At 38.3% G+C, this 21,981-nt stretch overlaps 1 protein-coding gene across 1 annotated transcript in view; it reads right to left on the bottom strand.

Annotated features, from left to right (window-relative positions):
- The window catches only part of DLGAP2 (DLG associated protein 2), a 1,650,454-nt gene that overhangs the window by 154,995 nt on the left and 1,473,478 nt on the right, over positions 1–21,981 (bottom strand). Inside the window, exon 9 of the mRNA XM_044073515.1 lies at positions 2,255–2,346. Coding sequence (XP_043929450.1) covers positions 2,255–2,346 — 92 coding nt within the window. The remainder of the gene's footprint in view (positions 1–2,254; positions 2,347–21,981) is intronic.

Raw genomic sequence — 21,981 nt, 5'->3', positions numbered from 1 at the left:
TGATTACAGAAAAGATGTTAAATATGAAATAATTCTGTTACACATTCTACAACAAACCAGATGTATGAAACCTAAAGCAAAGGCTAAGGGAAAACATCAGACAAATATGTCAAGCTATGTCCTCTTCTGTCACCATATTTACAGGTCCCTGTATAGATACTGTCATTCCATGAAATCAGGCATAATTCAACACTCTTCTCTTAGTGCAACAACAAAAAAAAAGTTATGGTTATAAATGCCTACTCCAACTTTAAGAAGCTGGAGGTATACAAATGTATACAATACCTCATAATACGTAAGCTGCATTTATTTGTTTCTCCTCATTAGTACCGGCCTTCCATTTGGTATGCTTCTTTTACCCACCACTGAAAAATTCTAGGTGCATGGCCTTCGACGTTGAAAACTGAAACATTATGTATAAATTTAATCAAGTTCCAGTTTCCAGACTTGCAATGGAAAGCTATTTGCCAGCACCTAATTAATTGAATGTAAAGGTATCTCACTTGAGATGAAAGAAATGCAGCATTTCATCTGACCTAACCTGGTGCTGCACTCTGACATCTGTACATGTATAAACTAACTGGGTTACAATAACCACTTGTACTCAGATTTGATGATTTGAAGATCATTTGTTTCACTAAATCTTTTCAGTATCAGTCAGAAGGACTCTGTGCTACATATAATCTATCCGGAAGTGGTAAGGCCTTAACAGCAGGTTTTGCTTAGTTCAGGATGCAGGAATTCTCTCCCTGTGCTGTGTTATAGGAGATTCCTCCCCCAGTACACAATATCACCCCCCACACACACACACACACACACACACATTTTCTGACAGAATTCTGAATCCTTTTTTGTGAAAGTTTACTTTCACAGTTTGCAATGGACTCTAAACTGACAAATTTCCTGTGATGGAGTAGAAATTTTTAGTTGAGGAAAGGTAGAATCATGGCATTATGTGTGAAGGAGAAGAACCCTGACAAGACATTAATCTCCAAGAGTTATACTCTATACATAATAAACTTAACAAAATAACAATTACTGAATGCAAAAACCCAAATTACAGTTTGGAGACGTCTGGCTTGGCTGACTGTACTATGAAACTGATTTCTATGAATTTATGATGATCTGTACCAACTCTATCATTTATATAATGCTTTCATTGTGGTTCCTTTATAGCAGCGTTAGAATTAAAAGCTTTTTTCAATGTGCTATCTTTCTGCAGGAGACTTCATGTTCCCAGCATTCCTAAAAGGCATTAATTTTAACCAAATCTATATACATATATAAAAAAATAAACCTTTAACTGCATATAAAAGTAGTAGAGCATAATAAAATTATATTGAAAAAAACTGCATGAGAAAAAATCTGGTTGTTCCTTTTTTTATCATTTATTTTTTTCTTTCAACTTTTTTTTCAGTTTGTCTTTCTGCTAACAGACTGTGTTTTGTACTGACTGTGTAATTTGCTATATACATATATGTTGGGCAACTTGTCATTCCAGCCCTTAAAGTGCATTATTATAATTTAGTTTTAATGTTAAGAGACAAATGAAGAGCCACACATTCATACCTCTAGTCTAGTGTATCATGAAAAGTATAGGAGAGAATAGGAGATTCCTGGGCATCATAGGAAGGGAGATAAAGAGACAGCTTGATTTTGATACTTACTCACCAGCAGTCCTGCAGGAAGAAGACGTCAGCATATGCTATTATGATAGTTATTTGAATGAGGGCAAATGTTTGCAGCCATAGAACTTAACTCAATTTACTTTATTTGTAGATGAAAGGGAAAGAATATCAGGAATATAGTTTTTCCTACAACTGCAAATGTGTAAGTCCTCTGTTTGCCAAATTTCCCAAAATGCAAAGAAATTAAAGTACAGGCGAAAGGCTCTATAAAATTAATGCTGACCAATGACTGCATTTAATCATGCATGAAATTTCTACTGCTAGAAAAGTTATTACAATCATTCACTAGTAATTAATACTATGTGGTATGAATTGTGTGTGTGTGTGTGTGTGTGTGTGTGTGTGTGTGTGTGTGTGTGTGTGTGTGTGTGTGTGTGTGTGTGTTGCATGTGAGTCTATGTGAGATATACTTGTGATAGTGTCTGTGTGAATGTGTGAGGATGCACGTGCGCATATGTGTTTGTTTGTGTTGTTCTTTATGCACAATGCTCAGTTATACTTTTAAATCAACTATCTTCATATTATAAACTAAGGGAAATAAACCTAAATTCAGAATTTTAACTTACCAGATTCTGTTGACAGAGCCAATAAAACTGCTGGAATTTCTGTGACATTAGCAGCTGCGCACTGCCGACAGCACTCCGGATCTTCCCTAAGGCTGAAGAATGAAGCATAAAGAAAAGGTTACACAGTGTCACTCATATGGCAGTTTACAACTCATGTGCATTATGGATGGGAGAGAACAGCCATTGAACTGATCTGCCTTGCTTTTATGATCTTGAAGCATTTTGAAAGACCTCAGAATATCATCTTGTTACAACTGAATATAGTATTACTTATTTATGTATTTGTTTGCTTTATTTATTTTTATTATTTTTGGTTATTGCACTTGTTTTTATTGTAATCCCATTATTTGTAGGCTAGAAGCAGTAACAATCCACTTTAAACAAAAAAATGGAAGTACGGATGATGACACGTTATGGCCATGCTGCTCTGTTGAGTTGCACTGTGAAATGTATAAATGCCAAGAGGCACGAGTTTCCTTCCCTGCCGTATTTTGCTTTGTGTTTTACAAGACTTGCAGCCTACAAAATGCTGACATGTTTTAATTTACTTCACTAGAAAAAGAAAAAGGCCTGGGCAGCAGTTTATAATCTGCATCTCAGTAGAATGGGACCTTTGAAGAATATTGACTCAATCATTTCTGGACAGAAGTCAACTCTGGGACCAATAAAAAGAAAGAGTTTTGTTGGAAGAATTCCCTTTCGAGTATGTTGAACTCAAATGAACTGCAATATCAACATTCAGACTTCTGTTTGCTAGTTCGCACTACACAGTTATTATTCAGCTTGTAGTTTCTGCTTTCTTCTTAGATTCTTTTTCTGTCAGTGTTATTTCTGAAGTCATTTGAACAGAAATGTGATTAAGCTGTGCTTGATGAATGTTTATGGTTAAGTACAGCAGTCTGTTGGAATGACTTTTGCCTTTCAGTTTTAGAAATGACTAAGGTGTTTACACATATTGAATTCCAAAATCTGGACTGCATTTAAGCAGCAAGGCATAATCATTTAGAAACCCTCTTTTAATATCATCTGATTTATACATTTCTACTTTAACCCCTTTTCAGCCACATTATTAGCAATTATTATTACTACTATTATTAAGATTATGATTATTATTATAATTGCTGCCATTTAGAAAGTGCTAAAATGCAAAAAGCATGCCAAGTATTTCTTTTAAAGTATAATAAGGTAAAGTGGTCAGTCTGCAAACATGCTATCCACAGAAAAGCATTATCACAAAATCACCCCAGATGGGGATACAACGGATAAGGTTACTGTGTGAGGCAGAAATAATAAATGAAATTCCCTAAGGGCTCAAGAAAGTGCATGCTGTTTAAAGATTTATTTTACAGTACTGAAAAAAAAAAAAAAAACAAGTATGATTGGGCATGAATGAGTCTGATATGAAAACTAACTATGGCTGTCGCTTAGCCTCTTTTTTTTATTGTTGATTTCTACTTGTACAAGGTTGTAAATGTGAAACATCACAATCATATGCATCAACCAGTTCAAGCACTCACAGCTGTGTAAATTCTCATCCAAGACTCCCTACAAGACAAATTAAATTGGCTCCTTAATCAGGGCTGATGTTAATAAGTTGCTGGCCCCAGCATATTTTAATGCTGAGGGCCCTTATGACAGTGATTGTTCAACCATAAAAAGACTGGTATGCAAAGCCATTATGTTATCTATGATCAACTTTTCTCAGTCATCCTCCTGATTTAATGTCCCACCTTCTCCCATTTCGCTGAATCATTTCCCTTCCTATCCAATCTCCAGTGACCACCTTTTTCCCCTTCTCTAGTACATACATGCTTCATTACTTTATGTAGTTCAGTCATGAGCAAATGTTTGTCAAAAGGTATACACCAAGACCAGTCTTGTAGTTGCAAAAGCTGTTATAAATTGTTGTGTACCATGGTAGCCAGTACTATGGAAGACCACTCAAACAGCTGTCATTCTTGTCCTTACCTGGTACAGATAAGGTCCACCTGAATAATGCCATGGTCTGCTTAAAGTACTGCTCATACTACTGTCTGTAAGATACTTCATCCTCCAATTGTCTTAGGCGCCCCACTATAGCCAATCACTATTCCTGCAGTCAGACATGCACAAGTTAAGGAAAGGTTTAGTAGGCTGGCACAGCACACTGTTAGTATTGAAAAGTGCAGTTACAGTGCATGAACTATAAACTACAATTACTATGCATCATCAAAAATATAACATAATAGCATTAACATTAGACAGAAAAGTTTTAACAAACCAGAGTGGAGTGCTTTAGTCCTCACAAAAAAGTGTTTTGTACTCACAAATCATACTAGGATTTCACATGGTAACATATGTAGAGTAAAACTACTCATATTTAACACAGTAGAAAAAATAATAAAAAATATTTTTTCTGCCTTTACTGACTCCTTTCAGTGTAGTATATTAGATAAAAAAATCACTCATTCACATCAACAAAATCATTCATTATCAGCAGACATTGTTGCCAAATGGAGAACAGGCAGAAATGAAGTGTCCTTTTAAAGAATTAACAGCTCTAAAAGCTGTTTGACATTTCATTCTGCCACACTTTCTGCTTATAAGTGTGGTACAGTGAAGTATCTCACAGTTTTTAAAGATGCTTACCTTCTGCTACTATTTTTTGATTGACACACTATCTGCTAATCCGTAGTGTAAGTCTTAATCTTAATAGTGCTTAGGGCTGCTTAATAAACTGATATTTTTCCTGTTTTTGGGGTACAATTACAATGTTTTATGCACTATAACTTATTTATGCTAGCTAACAATTAAATAAATTAGGAGTTTTGTAACACAGACTTCCAGAAATACAAACAAGAATAAAAGTATATTCATGAGAGCCAAACTGGAAATTATAATTATTAAAATTAGAAACACAGATCTGGAAATCATAGCAGAGCAAAAGGAAAAAACATGTATATTAGAGATAAGTGAATTACTTAATGATTTACAAACAGAAGGAACCTTACAAATTAACCTGGTGTTTACTATTGTTAAACACACAGCTGAACTGGGGGTTAGTCTAGGAAGTCATGCTTTATATTTTCTTACTGTTGTTTACAAAAGGGATGATAGGGTGTCTGATCTGAGGTGGTTGGCTATTCAGTTAAAAAAAAAAAAAAAAACTACAAAATGTGTTACCAACAGTTTGGTTCACATACCTCTCAACCACTTAGCACAAAAAATCTGGACTAAGCCTAAATTCATGAGAGGACAAAAGCCAAAAATAGGGACAGATTTTAAATATTGCTCATAAATATAGAAAGTTGCTAGAATAACAGGATTTGTATTAGCATGCATTTTCTGAAGGATATAAAATATAAAAAATCAAACAAATGTCCTTATTTACTGACAACAATCCTCACTGATTTGCCAGACAACCAAAACTTTGACGAGGAACAGACCAAAAACATGAGGCGAAAATCTGGACATTTGAGAGTTATGATGGATCACCATGAATTTAATAAATAGATGATTTGAGTGGACGTGAGGGTTCTAGAGTTCAGAACAGCAGACTCTGAAAAAACAAGTGCAATATGTAATAAAGACTGACTAAAGAAGCAATAAACCTTTTTGCGCAAGAAGTATACTGTAAGTCCGCCTTGAGGTGTGGCATCAAAGGTTTGAAAATTACAGTATCCTGGAATTATCATCATTTTCTCCTCCTATTTCCAATATCCTTCTTCAAACTCCAACCTAGTTGAGCCTAATACTAATCCCAGATCCCTAAGTTCATCAGACAAACTACTCCTAAAGGTAAATAAGTCCAAAAACTGCTATGGTGACAGTCTGTATTCTAATAAAATATCCAAATCCTGGAACCTGCTCTCCCAACAAATAATTAGCAACACCAACAATCAAAAATTCAAATTACTGCTAAAGGAACACCTGTCAAACCATTAGCTATGCTCTTGCACCCATCCAGGTTGGCCCCCCCAAAACCTGACTGACCCACTTACTTACATTGTAGAACCCCCTTTCTTATGTTGTTCTAACACTCTGTGATATCTTACTTTATATTATATTCTTACCTGTTCATCTCTAAAAAAAAAAAAAAAAAAAAATTACTTAGCATGTAATTATTTTTTTCTATGGTCTTTGGCAGAGCATCTTCCACTGTCATATATGTAACTTGATTTTCTTTTTATATTTGCTATGCTCAATCAACCTTCCAGATTCAAAACACAAAATAAAATTTTAGCTAACAGACTTATGGGTACATTCATGTAACTCATTAGAATAATATTTTATATGCTCATTGAAAATCTTTTTCCACTATAATGTATGCAATGTGATTAACTTCAACCATCACTAAGTAATTATTCAATACTTGTCTTGGAATGTTTCTCCTTGGGTCTCCCCTGAAAATGGGTCACTGGCCCAGCCGGACATTACCCGGTAAACAAATGTAAATGAATAAATAAATTAATAAGTAAATAAATAAATACATTAGCTCCCTTAACCCAGTATATAAGCTGCGACAAATCAGCATCACCACTACACATTCAGAACTATTACTCAACACACATTCTTCTCAGCAAACCCTGTTATACATCACTCTCGTGTCACAGTTCACCCTCTTAATTTGATATATATTACTAAATCAAGCCACGTTACAATGCTCCAAACCCTAGTACTGCTAGCAATGCCACTATCAATCTCAATCATAAGATCTTAGCAGTTTAGCCTGCACCTGGACCCCAATCCCACTAAATCCACTCATTCTTACATATCATCCCAACAACAGAAAAGTAACAATTTCAACATACCTTTATAACTGGACAAATATCCACATCTACAGTTGGAACTGCTGTGGTGGTGCTGTGGTAGTGTTGTCACCTCACAGTTAGACGTTGCCCGTTCGATTCTCAGTTAGAGCGTCTTCTGTGCGGCAACATGCGGTAAATGGGCGTTCCTTCGTTGAAGGTTGTGCGTTAGGCCCGGCAAGCCAGCATGTAAAAAATCTACTGCCAGTCATTAACGGACCGGTGTTCCACTGTGGCGACCCCTAACCGGGAAAAGCCGAAGGACACAAACAAATTACATAGTTACCCTATACCTTGTTTGCTAACCCCCTACTCATAGTATAGCACTCAATTTAAGAACACTAAACTACTTGCTGCCTTTCTTAAGCTCAATACCACAAATTCATCTGCCTCATTACCATATACATTCCCCAGGGAACAACATCCCCATTACTGAAGGTATATTCTCCTGGGTAACCACTGCCTAAAAATATAATCCTGGGACACTTCATTATACTTTGGAACTTATCAGTCACATCAGTCACAGACACGTCTCAGCACTTCCTTAATCTATACAGCTTCACCCATTTCATTACTGCTCCCACCAGGGATAACAAAAATAATACTAAGACCAATGCTTTAGACTAGATGCTAAAGTTTGATCCTACTAAAATTACATCAGCTAGAATGTACCCTGAAACCATTAGTAATCACCTTCCAACCTATATCAACAAGCATCTCTTGTTTACCCCAAAACATCATTGTGTAGCTCTCTAAAAACTACCTCAACAGCTCAGCTACAGTCAACTACTTACGTTACATAATCTAGCCTATAAACCAGACTAATGTCCCAGTCAAAAATAATCTCCTTATAGCATCTATACCAACAGGAAGTCTGCAATCCACATACAAATTCTTATTGAGCATATACAAAGCTAACAACTTAGCAGGCGAAGCACAGTATGGCAACCAAATTTTCAGAATATGGATCTTTCATCCTGTAAACCTTCCAGATTCAAAACACAAAATACAATTTTAGCTAACAGACTTATGGGTACGTTCATGTAACTCATTAGAATAATCAAAACATCTATCTCCCTTTACTTTCTGTCTCTGACCTCATTACCTATCCTGGTGATAGGTAAACTTGTTGGAATCATCAGAAGTGTCTGCTGTGCAAATAAATTGTACAAAAACAAAACTCTTTTGTAAATAATTGTATCCAATAACAACTATTCCTGTACTCACAAAGTCTAACTCTACTGGAATGAACTTTACTCACTTTAAATATACTTTCTAAAACCCATTGTTAAGCATAACTAGCATTCTTTAGAAACTGGTTTTGCCTTTATATTCAGTTGTTCCCCTTCTATATTTTTTTTTTTTTGCTCAATAGGTGAATACAGTCAAAATGTATAAATTACCATTGTAGATTCATGTACTTGTTTTATGATTTTGTTTCAGGTATTATTTTATATTTGTGTTGTTATGACTCTTTTTTCATGCATAATTGTATTGCTGGAGCTTTTCTTCGCATGCTTCCATTGAAAAGGGGTTCCTTGCCCACTCTGATTTTACTAAATATATGTAAATAAATACATAACACATAAATTACAATGAAACAAAGGCAGATATGAGACAGCAACATAGGTAACTGCTACACACTGAGTTTTAGGTGAATCCAAATAGTGTTTCAACATCACTGTAAACCACATTTGGTGCTCACTGTTTAACCCTTTGCCTCAGAGCTGTGCAGTCATGGAGTTAGCATATATGTGTTGAAGAAGGTAGGGGTCTCCTGCCATGAGGGATGCAGGGAGGCATGCACCTCTGCACTATATATATGTATATATATATATATATATATATATATATATATATATATATATATATATATATGTATGTATCTATAGCTATATTTATATCTTTGTTTTCCACAATTTAATTTGCATTATGCAGATTCACAGATCTGTTCAGCAAGTCCAAATTAATCCAAATAAAAACAGGACAAATCAGTTGAAGCACTCAAAAAATAGGCCTAAAGTTAAAAGTGAAGAAAGGGTAGCCATTTTAATTATTTAGGGAGATGAGATTGTTTACGTGTACACTGAGAAGTGAAAGAAAAGACAAAAGAAGGGGAGATAAAATGCTTATATGCACACTGGAGATTAAAAAAAGACAAAGAATGAAAACAAGAAACTAAATAAAATGCATGGTATCTGACAGAAAAGGATGGTGCTGACTAGTATTTGTGTGAATGATGGAAACAAGTTAATCAAATTCAGACAAAAGAAGAGGCCAGGATAAAGGAACTGATTCCACTCTTTTTACCAAAGGAAGATTCCTGACAAAGATCTAAATATCACAGGTGCATAAGGCATTGGAAACACCGGAGATTCAGTATGGAATTATTTGAGAACTGAGATTAAACCTGCTATTATCACTACTTGTTTTAATAAATCAAAGGAAATGGGTCCATATACTGAAGACTAGAACATGGGGGAGTTCATCCTCCTGCATACCAGAGAGAGAGTAAGGAAAATATTGGAAACTACTGTGCTGATAGTTTGAACTTTATTAGTAGGGGAAATCATGGATTGACTGCTGAAAGAAAGAACTGCAAACTACCTGAAAGCGACTGATGTGCACACCCCAAAGAGGATGGTATAACAGGTATGTCACAACAGCTAATCTTAATGTAGTTTTTTCTACAGAATAATCATGACATTAAAATGGAAAGGGGCTGTAAAACTAGTCTTCTTACGTTTTAGCAAGGCATTTAATATACTGCCACACAGCAGGAAAGGAACAAATCAGAAAAACAAGGGTGGGTGGATGTGGCAATGATATCATACATAAAATGCATGGCAACAGGACACAGATGGTTACAGTAAATGGTGTTCACACATACAAAATGACAGTGAGAGTTGAGTTGAGTATCACAATGGGCAACACTAAGGCTAGTCCTTTTCATTGTCTTTATCTGTGAAACTGTAGAAGATCTTTAATAAAAAGTTTGCATTTTTTGCTGAGGAGGCATACTTTTCGACAGTTCTTTAAATGAAATGACATCATACTTTCACTTAGTGCCCTTATTTGATGAACATGAAAATCAAGAGGTAGGTTAATATCCACCTGAGAGAGTGGTATAACTGATAATATCAGTTATACCACTAGAGTATGGCCTGTGTCTTGTCAGCCCTGTACCACTAGAGTATGGCCTGTGTCTTGTCAGCCCTGTGAGTATGGCCTGTGTCTTGTCAGCCCTGTACCACTAGAGTATGGCCTGTGTCTTGTCAGCCCTGTACCACTACAGTATGGTCTGTGTCTTGTCAGCCCTGTACCACTAGAGTATGGCCTGTGTCTTGTCAGCCCTGTACCACTAGAGTATGGCCTGTGTCTTGTCAGCCCTGTACCACTAGAATATGGTCTGTGTCTTGTCAGCCCTGTACCACTAGAGTATGGTCTGTGTCTTGTCAGCCCTGTACCACTAGAGATTTTAACTACTCATCCATAGATTGCATAAATTATACATGTACTAACATGGTTTACTATCAAAATATAGACGTTCAGAACACTGAACATTCGATACAATGAAAATGATGTAACACTTCCGGCATACTAATTAGCTTATAATGTCAAATCTGTTGACCGAATTTAACATATTCGATATGAATGTCGAAAATCGGCCATGATAGCAGTGTAGGTGCAAATGTAAATGAAACACCTACACTGTCAATCATGTTTTAGCAGGGGGGCAAGCCCACCTGCACCCCCCACACCTCCTGCATAGTAAATATTCTAACTCCGAGATCGCACTACAGTGAAAAAAGGGATGCATTTCCCTTTCTGCACTGTACTGCGACTCTACTCACAATATCGAGTTACTATCATTGAATGCACACTTGCATTCGCTGATATGTAATCTCGATCTCCTAGCATTCAGCAACATGGAAAGTCGAATAACTAACTTTCAACTTTCCGCATTTGCTGAACCAAATTTTAACATTTTGATAGCAAACTGTACTAACACACTTACCCAAGGGTTCTTGGCCTTCATCAACTCCAATGCCCTGGACCAGTTGGTTGACCCTCCCCCACAAGGGACCCAGATATTCTGGATATAGTGCTCACTAACATGGGTTATGGTTGCACTATCCCATGTGTGTGGCCCTCCCTAGTGAGGTCTGATCATAAATCAGTCTCATTATAAGTAACAATAACATCTGACCCCTCCCCCCATTAGCAGCAATTAGACTAAAAACCTTCTCCAAAGCCAATTACAACCTAATACGTGACAGCATTAATAGCTTCATAGCTCCTGCCCTCACTGATGACATGGATACCTATACTGGGATTTACACCAATGCCTTGTATAAGCATATGCACAAATGTATTCACTCAGCTGTTCCTTGATACCATAAAAAAAAAAGATCCTCAAGAAAGAACAAGCCTGCCTGGTGGACATCTGCCAATAATAGGTTATACAATAAGACAAATAAATTGCTGCCCACGAGCAGGAAGGAACAGTCTCTGAATTGGAAGCATTCCCTCCTTGGCTTAAACAAGCACATAAGACACCTTGTAAGGCATTCTAAAGCTAAATATGAATCACAATTAGCCTCCTTTTCTAAGGATAACCATAAGGTCTTCTTTAGCTGCATCAGAAACCTTAAAGGAAAAACAAAGATCTGCACAGAACTGGTTGTTAATGGCACCACATATAATGAACCCACAGAAACAGCCAACCTGCTAGCTGACAGTTTAAGTGAAAACTTCTCCCCCCTGTTCCTGCCACATATTCTCCCAAAACAACCCTACCGACTGCCGTCCACCTAGCATCTCCAGGGAGCAGGTCATAAATGCTCTCTCCAAAGCCAGAAACATGGCCTCTTTGGGGCCTGATAATATCCCAGGCTGCGTGCATTCTAAATGGATTGAAACAGGAACTAGCTGCACCACTAGGTACTTTTGTTTACCACAGTCTAAGCAGTTGTTTGTACATGCTGAATGGAAAACAGCAACCATCAATCCATTGCATAAAGCAGGCGCCTCCACAGACCCTGGGAACTATAGACTCATAAGCCTGACCAGCCTAATCTGCAAGGCTATGGAAAGAATAATCATGGACCTTATCAACAAAGATACAGGAGACCGCCAAATGCTCGACCCAACCCAGTCTGGCTTCGTTAAAGTGAGATCCTGCCTCTTGAACTTGGTGAACTTCTTTGAGACAGTCACCAAAGCCCTGGATGAAGGCAAATCCTTGCATATGGCCTACCTGGATCTGGCCAAGGCCTTTGACACTATTTTTTACTTGGGCATCATTGATAAACCCACCCAGCTAGAGATCAACACATATATTGTTAGGTGGGTTGCAAACTGGCTCACCAGTGGAATGCACAAAGTCAAAATAGGTGACTCTGCCTCTACCAGCAGACCTGTAATCAGTGGTGTTCCACAGGGATCAGTGCTGGGACTGCTTGGAATCTACTTCTTGAATGTATAGGCTAAAACAAAAGGCCTATGGCTGACAAAGTTTGCTGATGATTGCAAACTGGGTGCAGTCATCGAGTCCTCAAATGATGTCAACATCCTACAAGAGGGACTTACACAGACAAATGACTGGTGCCAAAGTCATGGGCTAAAGCTCATGTCAAAAAATGCATTATCATATCCTTCAGCAAGGGCAATGTCCCTGTAGATTACCACATTAATAACAACACCTTAAGCGCACAATCAGTGGTGAGAGATTTGGGCACACAGGTTGAGAGCAACCTTTCCTTTGACCACCATGTCTCTACAGGAGTAAGAAAGGCTTTCTATTTCACCCACCTCATAAGTAAGGGCATTGTATCCAGAACAAAAGAGGTTATAACCCCCCCGTATACTTACTCATCAGACCAATAATACAGTACAATGCTACCTTTGGTATGTACCTTACCAGGCACCTGCAGCAACTGGAAAAGCCTGAAAGGTTTCTTACAAAGAAAAGTCAGGGTTTTCAGCGTATATCATACATTGACAGACTGAAATCACTGTGACTATACTTTGTGTCTTACAGACTACTCAGAGGTGACCTCTGCCTTGCATATAAAGCAATCTCAGATCCTGCTCTAATGGAAATGCTGCAAATTCATAAATCAAATGGTATAAGATGCATTCACTCTAGGGAACTCACCCTAGTATGTTACATCAACAAGTCTTGTTGGAGAGACAGATACATCTCACAGGGTTTACCTCTCCTCTGGAACAAGTTTCCAAATCAGGTGAAGCGGAGCCCCTCACTGACCCTATTTAAGTGGAAATTTGATGACTGGATGGGAAACTGCAAATTCACCCTGAGAGCTTTCACTTGTCTCCCTCTTGGACAGGGGCAGTAGTTGTGGACTTAGTTCCACTTAATACCTTGATATTCTTGGGAACAGGGGTTGTACTTGGCTAGGCTTGAAAGGACCATTAGCCTAGTAACCTGCTATGATCCTATGATTCTATGACTTTGCATATGAGACTAGTGAGACTTATGGGTCTTTAGTTTCCAGGGTCTATAGATGGCCCATCTTTGTGCAGAGGAATGACTGCTGTTTCTTCATTCAGGAGGCATAAAGCCTGTTTGGAGGCTACAGTTAAATAGCAAATCCAGAGGGCCTGATAGGTCATATTTCATACTTTTTAGAAGGCATCTTGGGATACTGTCTGGGCCCATTGATGCAGTGTTCTTGGCCTTAGTGAGAGCATTAAAGACCTGTTCCCTAGTGAAAGCAGGGAGGGTTATATCTGATGGTATTTCCTGAGGGAAGGTTGAGGGGGAGGGGTAAGGTTGGAGCTGAATTTGTCGGCCAGTAAATTTGCTATGTGTTCTGGATCAGTAAAGGTGGCTCCATTTATAATGAGCCCTGCAAACAACTGTGCATTGCCTTTGAGGTTGTAGGTATAGCTAAAAAATGCCTTGTGGTTGTCTTTGGCATGGGAGGCCAGATTTACCACAAAGCTGACTTTGGTAGACTTTATTTGTCCTCTGATTTGTTTGTTTCATTTGATGTGAGTGTCTTCACTCTGATGGGTGCTGCTCCTTCTAATTTTTTGCCATGATTTTCTTCCTTCTGCTATACAGCCTATTGATATTGAGATTCCACCAGGGTAGCTTGTTTTCTGAATTAGTTCTATACTTCTTCCTGGTGGGAACAGCTGCCTCTGTGCAACTACAATATGCTTATATAGGGTTCTGTGAGCAGTTTTACATAGGCAGCAGTGTTCTAAGGATTTATGGGGGCTTGAAAATTTGCCAGGTTATCACTTAATGGTAGGAAGTTAGTCTTAGAGTAGTTCCTGAATATTTCAGGGTTAGCTGGGGTTGCAGATTTTACCTTTACTTCAAAGGAGAACAATTTGCGGTCTGACCTTACCAAAGAAGACAACGCATTAGGGGGCGTGCAGCACTGTTCTGTATTAGTGAGGACCAGATCCAGTATGGTTGCACCCCTGGTTAGTGTATTGACAGTCTGGTCCAGAGAGTTTGTGCTTACAAAATCCAGGAATCTATGTGCCTGTATGTTTGGTGTCATACGATTCCCAGTTAATAGTTGGGTAATTAAAGTCGCCCATGAATACAGGATTGGGTTGGATGGTGAGTGTTTCTAATAACTTTAAATACATGGTGTGGGTTTTGTGGGTCATACAGTGGGACCTGTAGCTTGCACATTTAGGCTGAATTCCAGTGCTGATTTAGTTCTGTTGTTCCTGCACAGACATTTGGCTGGTGGAGTCATGTGTACTAGGTGTGGCTGATAGGTCAGATGTGTGCCATATAGGTGATTCATTAGAATTGCAAGGTTGGTAAACAGGAATATTCTATATAATGCCCTGGGCATTCCACACAACCTGGCAGTTGAGGGAGCGGAAGCCCTTCCTATGGACCAGATGAGGCCTTGAAAACAATGCAGACAGTGGAGTATGCTGTAAAATGCATGATTACTGGTTCTTGCTTCTGCATTCCTGGCAAACCAGGTATGGTGCTCCACATGCTGTAGCATGATGTAGTGGTACTATTGTAAAATATGCAAGGCTGATGTCTGCAATATACCTAATGTATCACCTGTGAAAGGTCATTGTAGCTGGTTAACACTACATATATCTTTCTGTCCAATGGGATGGGAATTCCATTCAAACTTGTTGATTCCACTTTTGCATGACATAGTTGGACTAGCTGTCTTATGATATGCCTGCCAGCCATCAGTCTACTATCTGTTGATCTGTTAGGTTCTAGCATGTAACACACAGACAACACATTCTACAATATTTGTCATCACTAATACATTGTTTGGCTGTAACCCACAGTGGTGGTGCTGCGGTAGCGTTGTCACCTCGCAGTAAGACACTGTCCGGTTCGATTTTCAGCTAGAGGGTCTTCTGCATGGAGACATGTGTGAATGGGTGTACCTTCATTGAAGGTTGTGCATCAGGGCTGGTAACTCGGCACGTAAATGTCATCTACCAATCATTAGTGGACTGGAGTTCCGCTGTGGCGACCCCTAACCGGGAAAAGCCGAAAAGACACAACAACTAATACATTGTTTGGCTACAGCTGCTGTTAATTCTCACTGTTCAGAACAGACGTGCATGGGGGGCACAGTGTACCTGCTTTATAAATTTTTGAATTACTCCACCATGTTTGATGGTATTATTTTCATAACATGTATGCCTCACTTGCATGGTATTCCTTTTTCCCATATCATTACATAATCATTTGCATGCAGTTGTTGTTGTTCTTCTTTCGGCTTTTCCCATTTAGGGGTTGCCACAGTGGAACTCCGGTCCGCTAATGATTGGCAGTAGATTTTTTTACAGGTGCCGAGGTACCAGCTCGACGCCCAACCTTCAACGAAGGCATGTCCATTCTACGCATGTCTTCCCAATGCCACTCGACCATGGCGAGGACATGCAGACTCAACAGAGAAGGTATTCCAGCCAAAAATTGAACAGGAGAACATCTTGCTGTGAGGCAACAATGCTACCGCTGCACCACTGCGGCTTAATCATTGGCATGCAGTACAATCTGGATATTATGCAAAAAATCTGGACAGTTAAGAGATATGGCTTCTCCCTAAACTAGAATATTGGTAACCATTACTCATCATGGAATCATTATGCAATAGACAAAGACCTCAGATCACTGAAAATAAGATTGCCAGATTTGTGCTACTAGCAGATTTTCCAGCTCATCACTGCAGCCTAATAGAAGGACTGCAAAGGCTCCCAGTGACAACAAGGCTACAATCTTTTTCATTTTTTTACTGTTTATATTATTTTGTTTTACTTTTGTGAAGTGTCAACCATTGTAAGAGGGGGACTGGATAGGTTTCTAGTGATACTGCTAATCATAGGTAAGGGGAGTATGAATGCTGGAGGATTGTTTTGAAAAGATGCTTTTGTTATAGATTGATTTGAGACAGTGCCAAAATGATCTGACCTGACCAAGCCACTTTAGTTGCTGTTGTAGGAACTCAGCTTTGCCTGATTTGATTTGTATTTTAGCTTCTTGCCTAAGAACTTACTTAAGGATATGAGAGGGATCAGCTTTCCATTCTCTCAAGGCTAAGTCGCCGAGATTTATAAGACTGTTCAACTTTTTGCTGAGCCGGGGTTGGGGGGAGACATGCCTTGACATCCTTTATTTTTTTTTCCAGAGGGTGTTGCCTATCTTGGTACAACCAGACTACAGAATGTGGACTGGGCAGTGTTTGGGTGAGTGCACTGGTAAAGCTTACTCCAATCAATGTGGCTAAGTACATTCAGAAGAATTTCATGTGGTATTGCTGAGAAACTTCTTATGGTGATGATTTGTGAAGGGAATTTTGAAGCTCTTAATGTCCAAGTAGTGAGAAAGGGATTGTGGTCACCAATGTAGTTATGTAGAATATTCAGGGTATGCTGTTTGTTAGTAATATTGGTTAGGAGGACATCTAGTATGAAGCTAATTTTACTATATGATATGCCTATCTATAGTCTCTTTTTTTTTCTTTAGCTACTTGCACTAGCTCTGCTTAATAGATAAGTATGAGGTTTCCAAAAACAAGTGAGATGTTTCATCTAGGACTCAAAATCATCTGGAGTGTCTAGCAGAAATGTATACTGTCCATTCTATGGGGAAGCTTACTTCCATATAATTTCAGCTTGCACAGTCTAGCATAAATCCTGAATTCTCTTTTGAAAATCAGATGCAATATCAGAAAAGTCTGGATTTTGGCAGAACTTGAAGTCCATAAGCAGCTTTGCTTTGTTGCATGATAGGAGAGGGAAGGAGCAAAACCTGGAAGCCTAGTGGGCAGTTACAAGTAATACATTCAAGATGGCTGTAAGAGGGCTCTGGGTGATAAGGGAAATATGATGCTACATTGAAGAATCTTGAGCTCAATGTTGGTTGTATGGGAATCACACATGATATACTTGGTTGAATTCATAAAATGCAAATTATTTTCTTGAGAGATGTGCTCCAGGGGGAAGAACACACAGTAAGATCTTTCAAACATTTCCAAGGCATGGGTGCAAGTTTTAATGTGAAAATTGCCAAATTTGCAACTGCTCAATCCTCACTACAATAGGCTTCTTGAAAGTCCCACCTTGATCTTTCACAGATCAAAATATATGAATAATATCATGCAATGCTAATTTACAGAACAAGATTCCATCCATATGGGATGAATCTTTTAATAAAATAAGCTCATTTGCTTTCTTACATTAGAACATTACAGCAAAATAACTGGAACTCCAACCTTGTATAGTCAATAGAGCCATTTACTGACTATACAAATACTGATACTGATATGTCACTTCTATCCTAACAAACTTGAAACAATACTCAAAGAAAGAAACCTTCCTCCTGCTACAATAAAACAACTACATTTGCAACCAGTTTTCCTCATAGGCTCACCATTGTCATAGCTTAAAGCAATTAAACTCGCTTGGACTGCTCAAATGTCTAACATATTCACAACTAACTACAGCACACAAGCTCATTCATTATCTAGAAAAATGCCCTGCACTACAAAATGTATTACTGCCCTAGTGTCCACAAAGGGACACCTGTTCTAGTAACAAATTCTTATTATTCACCAATATAAATCAAATAATGTTGCAGGAGACTCTGTCTACTCCCAATATTTTGCTAAACTCTGGAATGGTATCCTCACACAAATAAAACTCTCTGACAAACTCAGTAGTTTTAAACTCTGCCTAAACAACATCTTAACCAATCCAGGTCCTGCACATGCTCATCACCATGTTAAGACTTTGTGCTCACCTACAATACTCTCCTTAAACAGAATGCTCTCAACCTCTCACTGAAATGACCAAACTATTTTTATACATAACTGCTGCCTGTACTATCCACAAAGTTGCATGTGAGCTTTGTCTTCAGTAATTTTTACCTGTGTAAAACCTTAGAATGTATGAATGTAACTACTGTATATGTATAAATGTAACTAGAAATGTAACTGCTCTGTGTTTAAATGGAACTTAGTATTATGCAATGTAAGCAAATGTAGCTTTTCTCCCTGGGCTTCCACTGAAAATGAGTATTACCCAGTTGGACTTTCCTAGTAAACAAATAAAATAAATAATGAATAAACCTAACATGGTCTAGATGAACTCTTTGTCCTGCACCAGCCATTTCTTGCCACCCTCTAAACTGCTACAATAGGTGGTAGATCATCCACCCATACTTAAAAAGATAGGTCTAAGCATAGAAAACTATCACTGGTGATATAATGCAACAGAAGCAGATATCTACATATGCTTTGGGACTGGATACAGGTCCAGAGCCTACAGATCAAGCTTCAGAGAAATGAAACCATTTGGGCATCCCTCACCAGTCTCGTTCTCTTTAAGATAAGTTCTGAAGTTTAGGCAGCCATGCAGAAGTGTTTAAAAAGGATTTGTTTGTTAAGCAGACAAGTGAACTTGCCATCTTGGAACCTTTTCAGTCATGACCTGGGCCTGAAAAGCAAGGGTAAAGACAATATATAGGGACAGTTCAGAGTAGCCTATGCTTTTTGAAGATGGGAGAAAAGTGAAGTACCTTGAGAAAACCAAGCAGACACAGGCAGAACATGTGAATTCCACAGACAGTGACCAATTAGAATTTAACACCAGACCCATAAGGCAGACAGCTTAACTTCTGAACCACCATGCTAGTATTGATAAGAATGTCTGGCTTACTATGTGCCATGCATCTCCCACTCTGATTGATCTAATTTTTAGATCAATGGAAGAAATTCCTATGCAAAGTCTCTAAACTTATACATATTTTCATACATAAATTGGGCAAGTCAAGTGGTTTAAACCTGGATCATTCCTGTCTCCAGTAAAGATTATTTTGACTAACTCTCTATTTTTCTCTTATTGCTGAGATAGTATATAATATTTAAAATATATTGAATTTATACTTTTGAAATTCCTAACTTTCTGATACTTAACATAGATATCAGTTTCAATGGAATTGTTATATAGAGTTGACATATACTGCATCCTCATTCTCACAGTGTAATTTCTCTGTTTCATATAATGCCCCATTTAGACTGTGTGTTTATAATGGCTGTTTTGATTTGTACTGTTTTATTATTAAATAATTGATAGAAAAGAGGAGAAAATATAGACCTGTGCATGCAAGTTAAGCAGAATAATGATATTTACTAAGAATAATACTCCAAATCTGACTTCAAAGCAGTGACAAGTGGAGTTCAGTCCTGGGACCTCTCCTGTTAGCCTGTACTTCAGAGAAGTAGATACCAAACACAGAAGGCCTCTGGCTAATGAAGTACGCTGATGACTGCAAACTAGGAGCCATAGTTGAGTCCCCAAATGATGTGGACATCCTACAGAAGGGCCTCACTGAGACAGATGCCTGGTGCCATGGCCTCAAGCTCAATGCCAAAAAGAGCATTGTCATCCCCTTTGGTAAAAACTTTGTACCTATGAACTACCACATAGGCGGCAGTCTACTTAATGCTGCATGTATGATAAGAGACCTGGGGACCCAGGTAGACAGTAGTCTCTCCTTTGATAATCACATCACCACAGTAGTCAGGAAATCCTTCTATGTGGCACACCTCATCACAAAAGGGTTCTCATCTAGGAAAAAAGAGGTCATTGTTCCCCTCTACTTGACACTCATTAGACCCATTATAGAGTACAACACCCCTTTTGGAATGTACCTCACAAGACATCTGCAGCAGCTGAAAAGGCCACATAAGTACCTCACAAAGAGGATTACTGGCCTCAAACAGATTCCCTACACATACCATCTCAAAAAACTCCAGCTTTACTCTGTAGCATATCGCCTACTCCAAGGTGATTTCTGCCTAACATATAAAGCTATGTCAAACCCAGAGCTGTTGGACATGTTACATCTAAAGAAATCCCCAATCCATCCGAGCTACATGCTTTAGGGACCTAAACCTTGTCACCACAATACACAAGACATGCTGGAGGGATAGATTCCTGTCCCAGAGACTTCCCACACTCTGGAACAAGCTACCCATCGATGTCAAGCAAAGTTCCTCATTAGCACTCTTCAAGAAAAATCTTGATAAGTGGATGAGAAATAGGAAATACACCCCTGGGATCACTTCTTTGGCTCTGCTCGACAGGGACACAGGAAAATAACTTTCTTGGGTGGTGTAAGCCAGGGAACCTTGTTGGCTATGCTTACTTAGGCCCTTGGGCCGTTAGCCTAGTACCTACCTATGAACACCCAAAAAATCACAACTAAAAAAATTAAACAGAACTGAACTCACATTACTACATGAACAATAATATTACAATTGCCAAACACTCTTAAACAACTGTTCCTGTGGAGGAGGGGGGTAAAAACCATTGTACCTCCAATATGAGGGCTCTGTCCCCATTTCCAATCTCTCTCTATATATGCCAACACTGAGGCTGGGCAAAATCAGAGAAAATGAAAAGGAAACATGGAAAACAAATTTAAAACAAACTTGAAACTAAACATTTTGCTCTTCTTTGACTCGTGTGACCCAATTTTAAAGCACAGCATCTGTAACTAAATAAGTGCTGATGTACTCAAATGTTGATAACATAAAACATGAACAAACAACAGAGCTGTAGCTAGCTGTCCTGCCACCCACTGCAATCCCACCTAACTAAAAACTGAAGAGCAAAAAAACTCTCTCTTCTTTCTTAAACTATTGCAATTGCTTGCTTAATTTGTAGCAACACTTCAGTTTATGTCACACCTGGAGCACTAAGCACATCAGTTACATAAAAAAAAGCTTTTGTTTTCTTTTCACTGTAGCAAACTGCTTGCTACATTTGTCCTCTGCCTGAGAAAGAAAATGTCCTTTATTAAACTGTTGTAATTGTTTGCTACATTTCTAGCAAGTGGTTTCTACAGTTTATGCCAGGCACAGAATGCTAAACTGCCTTAGATCTACAAAAAAGTTTCTTGCCTTAACTGTTGCAATCTGATTCTGATTGCATTAAAAAAAAAATTCTGAGTTTGTATGCGTGTGTAAATGCATATGAGGTGACATCAGGGTGGGGGCTGAAGAGGCGTAAGACAGAAAATTTGTGTATGGCTCAGAATAGTGATGTCATACTAAAGTCGATATGCTATGTGTGTGGCACTACTGAGGAAAATGAGTTATTAGGTAGTGAGAAAACTCTTGCACTCTATTGTGAGTTTCAGGTTTTGCATTCCCCAAATATACTGAAATCCCATAAGGGGAGATAGAAGCAGTGTGTCTCAGATTATAGACTAGTGTAAGAATTGTGGAACATAATGCTTTAGAAACAAATATGGTATGTGATTGTTGTGCCTGTAATGTAACAGAAATGATAGAAAATGCTGAAATTATTCTGATGTTTAGGTACAATTTTCTGAAAGAGAATGTTTCTTATACATATTACAGCTAGGCAGTCGGAGGTAAATGAATTTCCAAAGGT

The sequence above is a fragment of the Protopterus annectens genome, chromosome 1.part1, assembly GCF_019279795.1.
Source record: "Protopterus annectens isolate FY-2018-M chromosome 1.part1, PAN1.0, whole genome shotgun sequence".
Taxonomy (NCBI): domain Eukaryota; kingdom Metazoa; phylum Chordata; order Ceratodontiformes; family Protopteridae; genus Protopterus; species Protopterus annectens.
The sequence above is the reverse complement of the archived record's forward strand: the minus strand, read 5'-3'. Positions and strand labels throughout refer to the sequence as shown.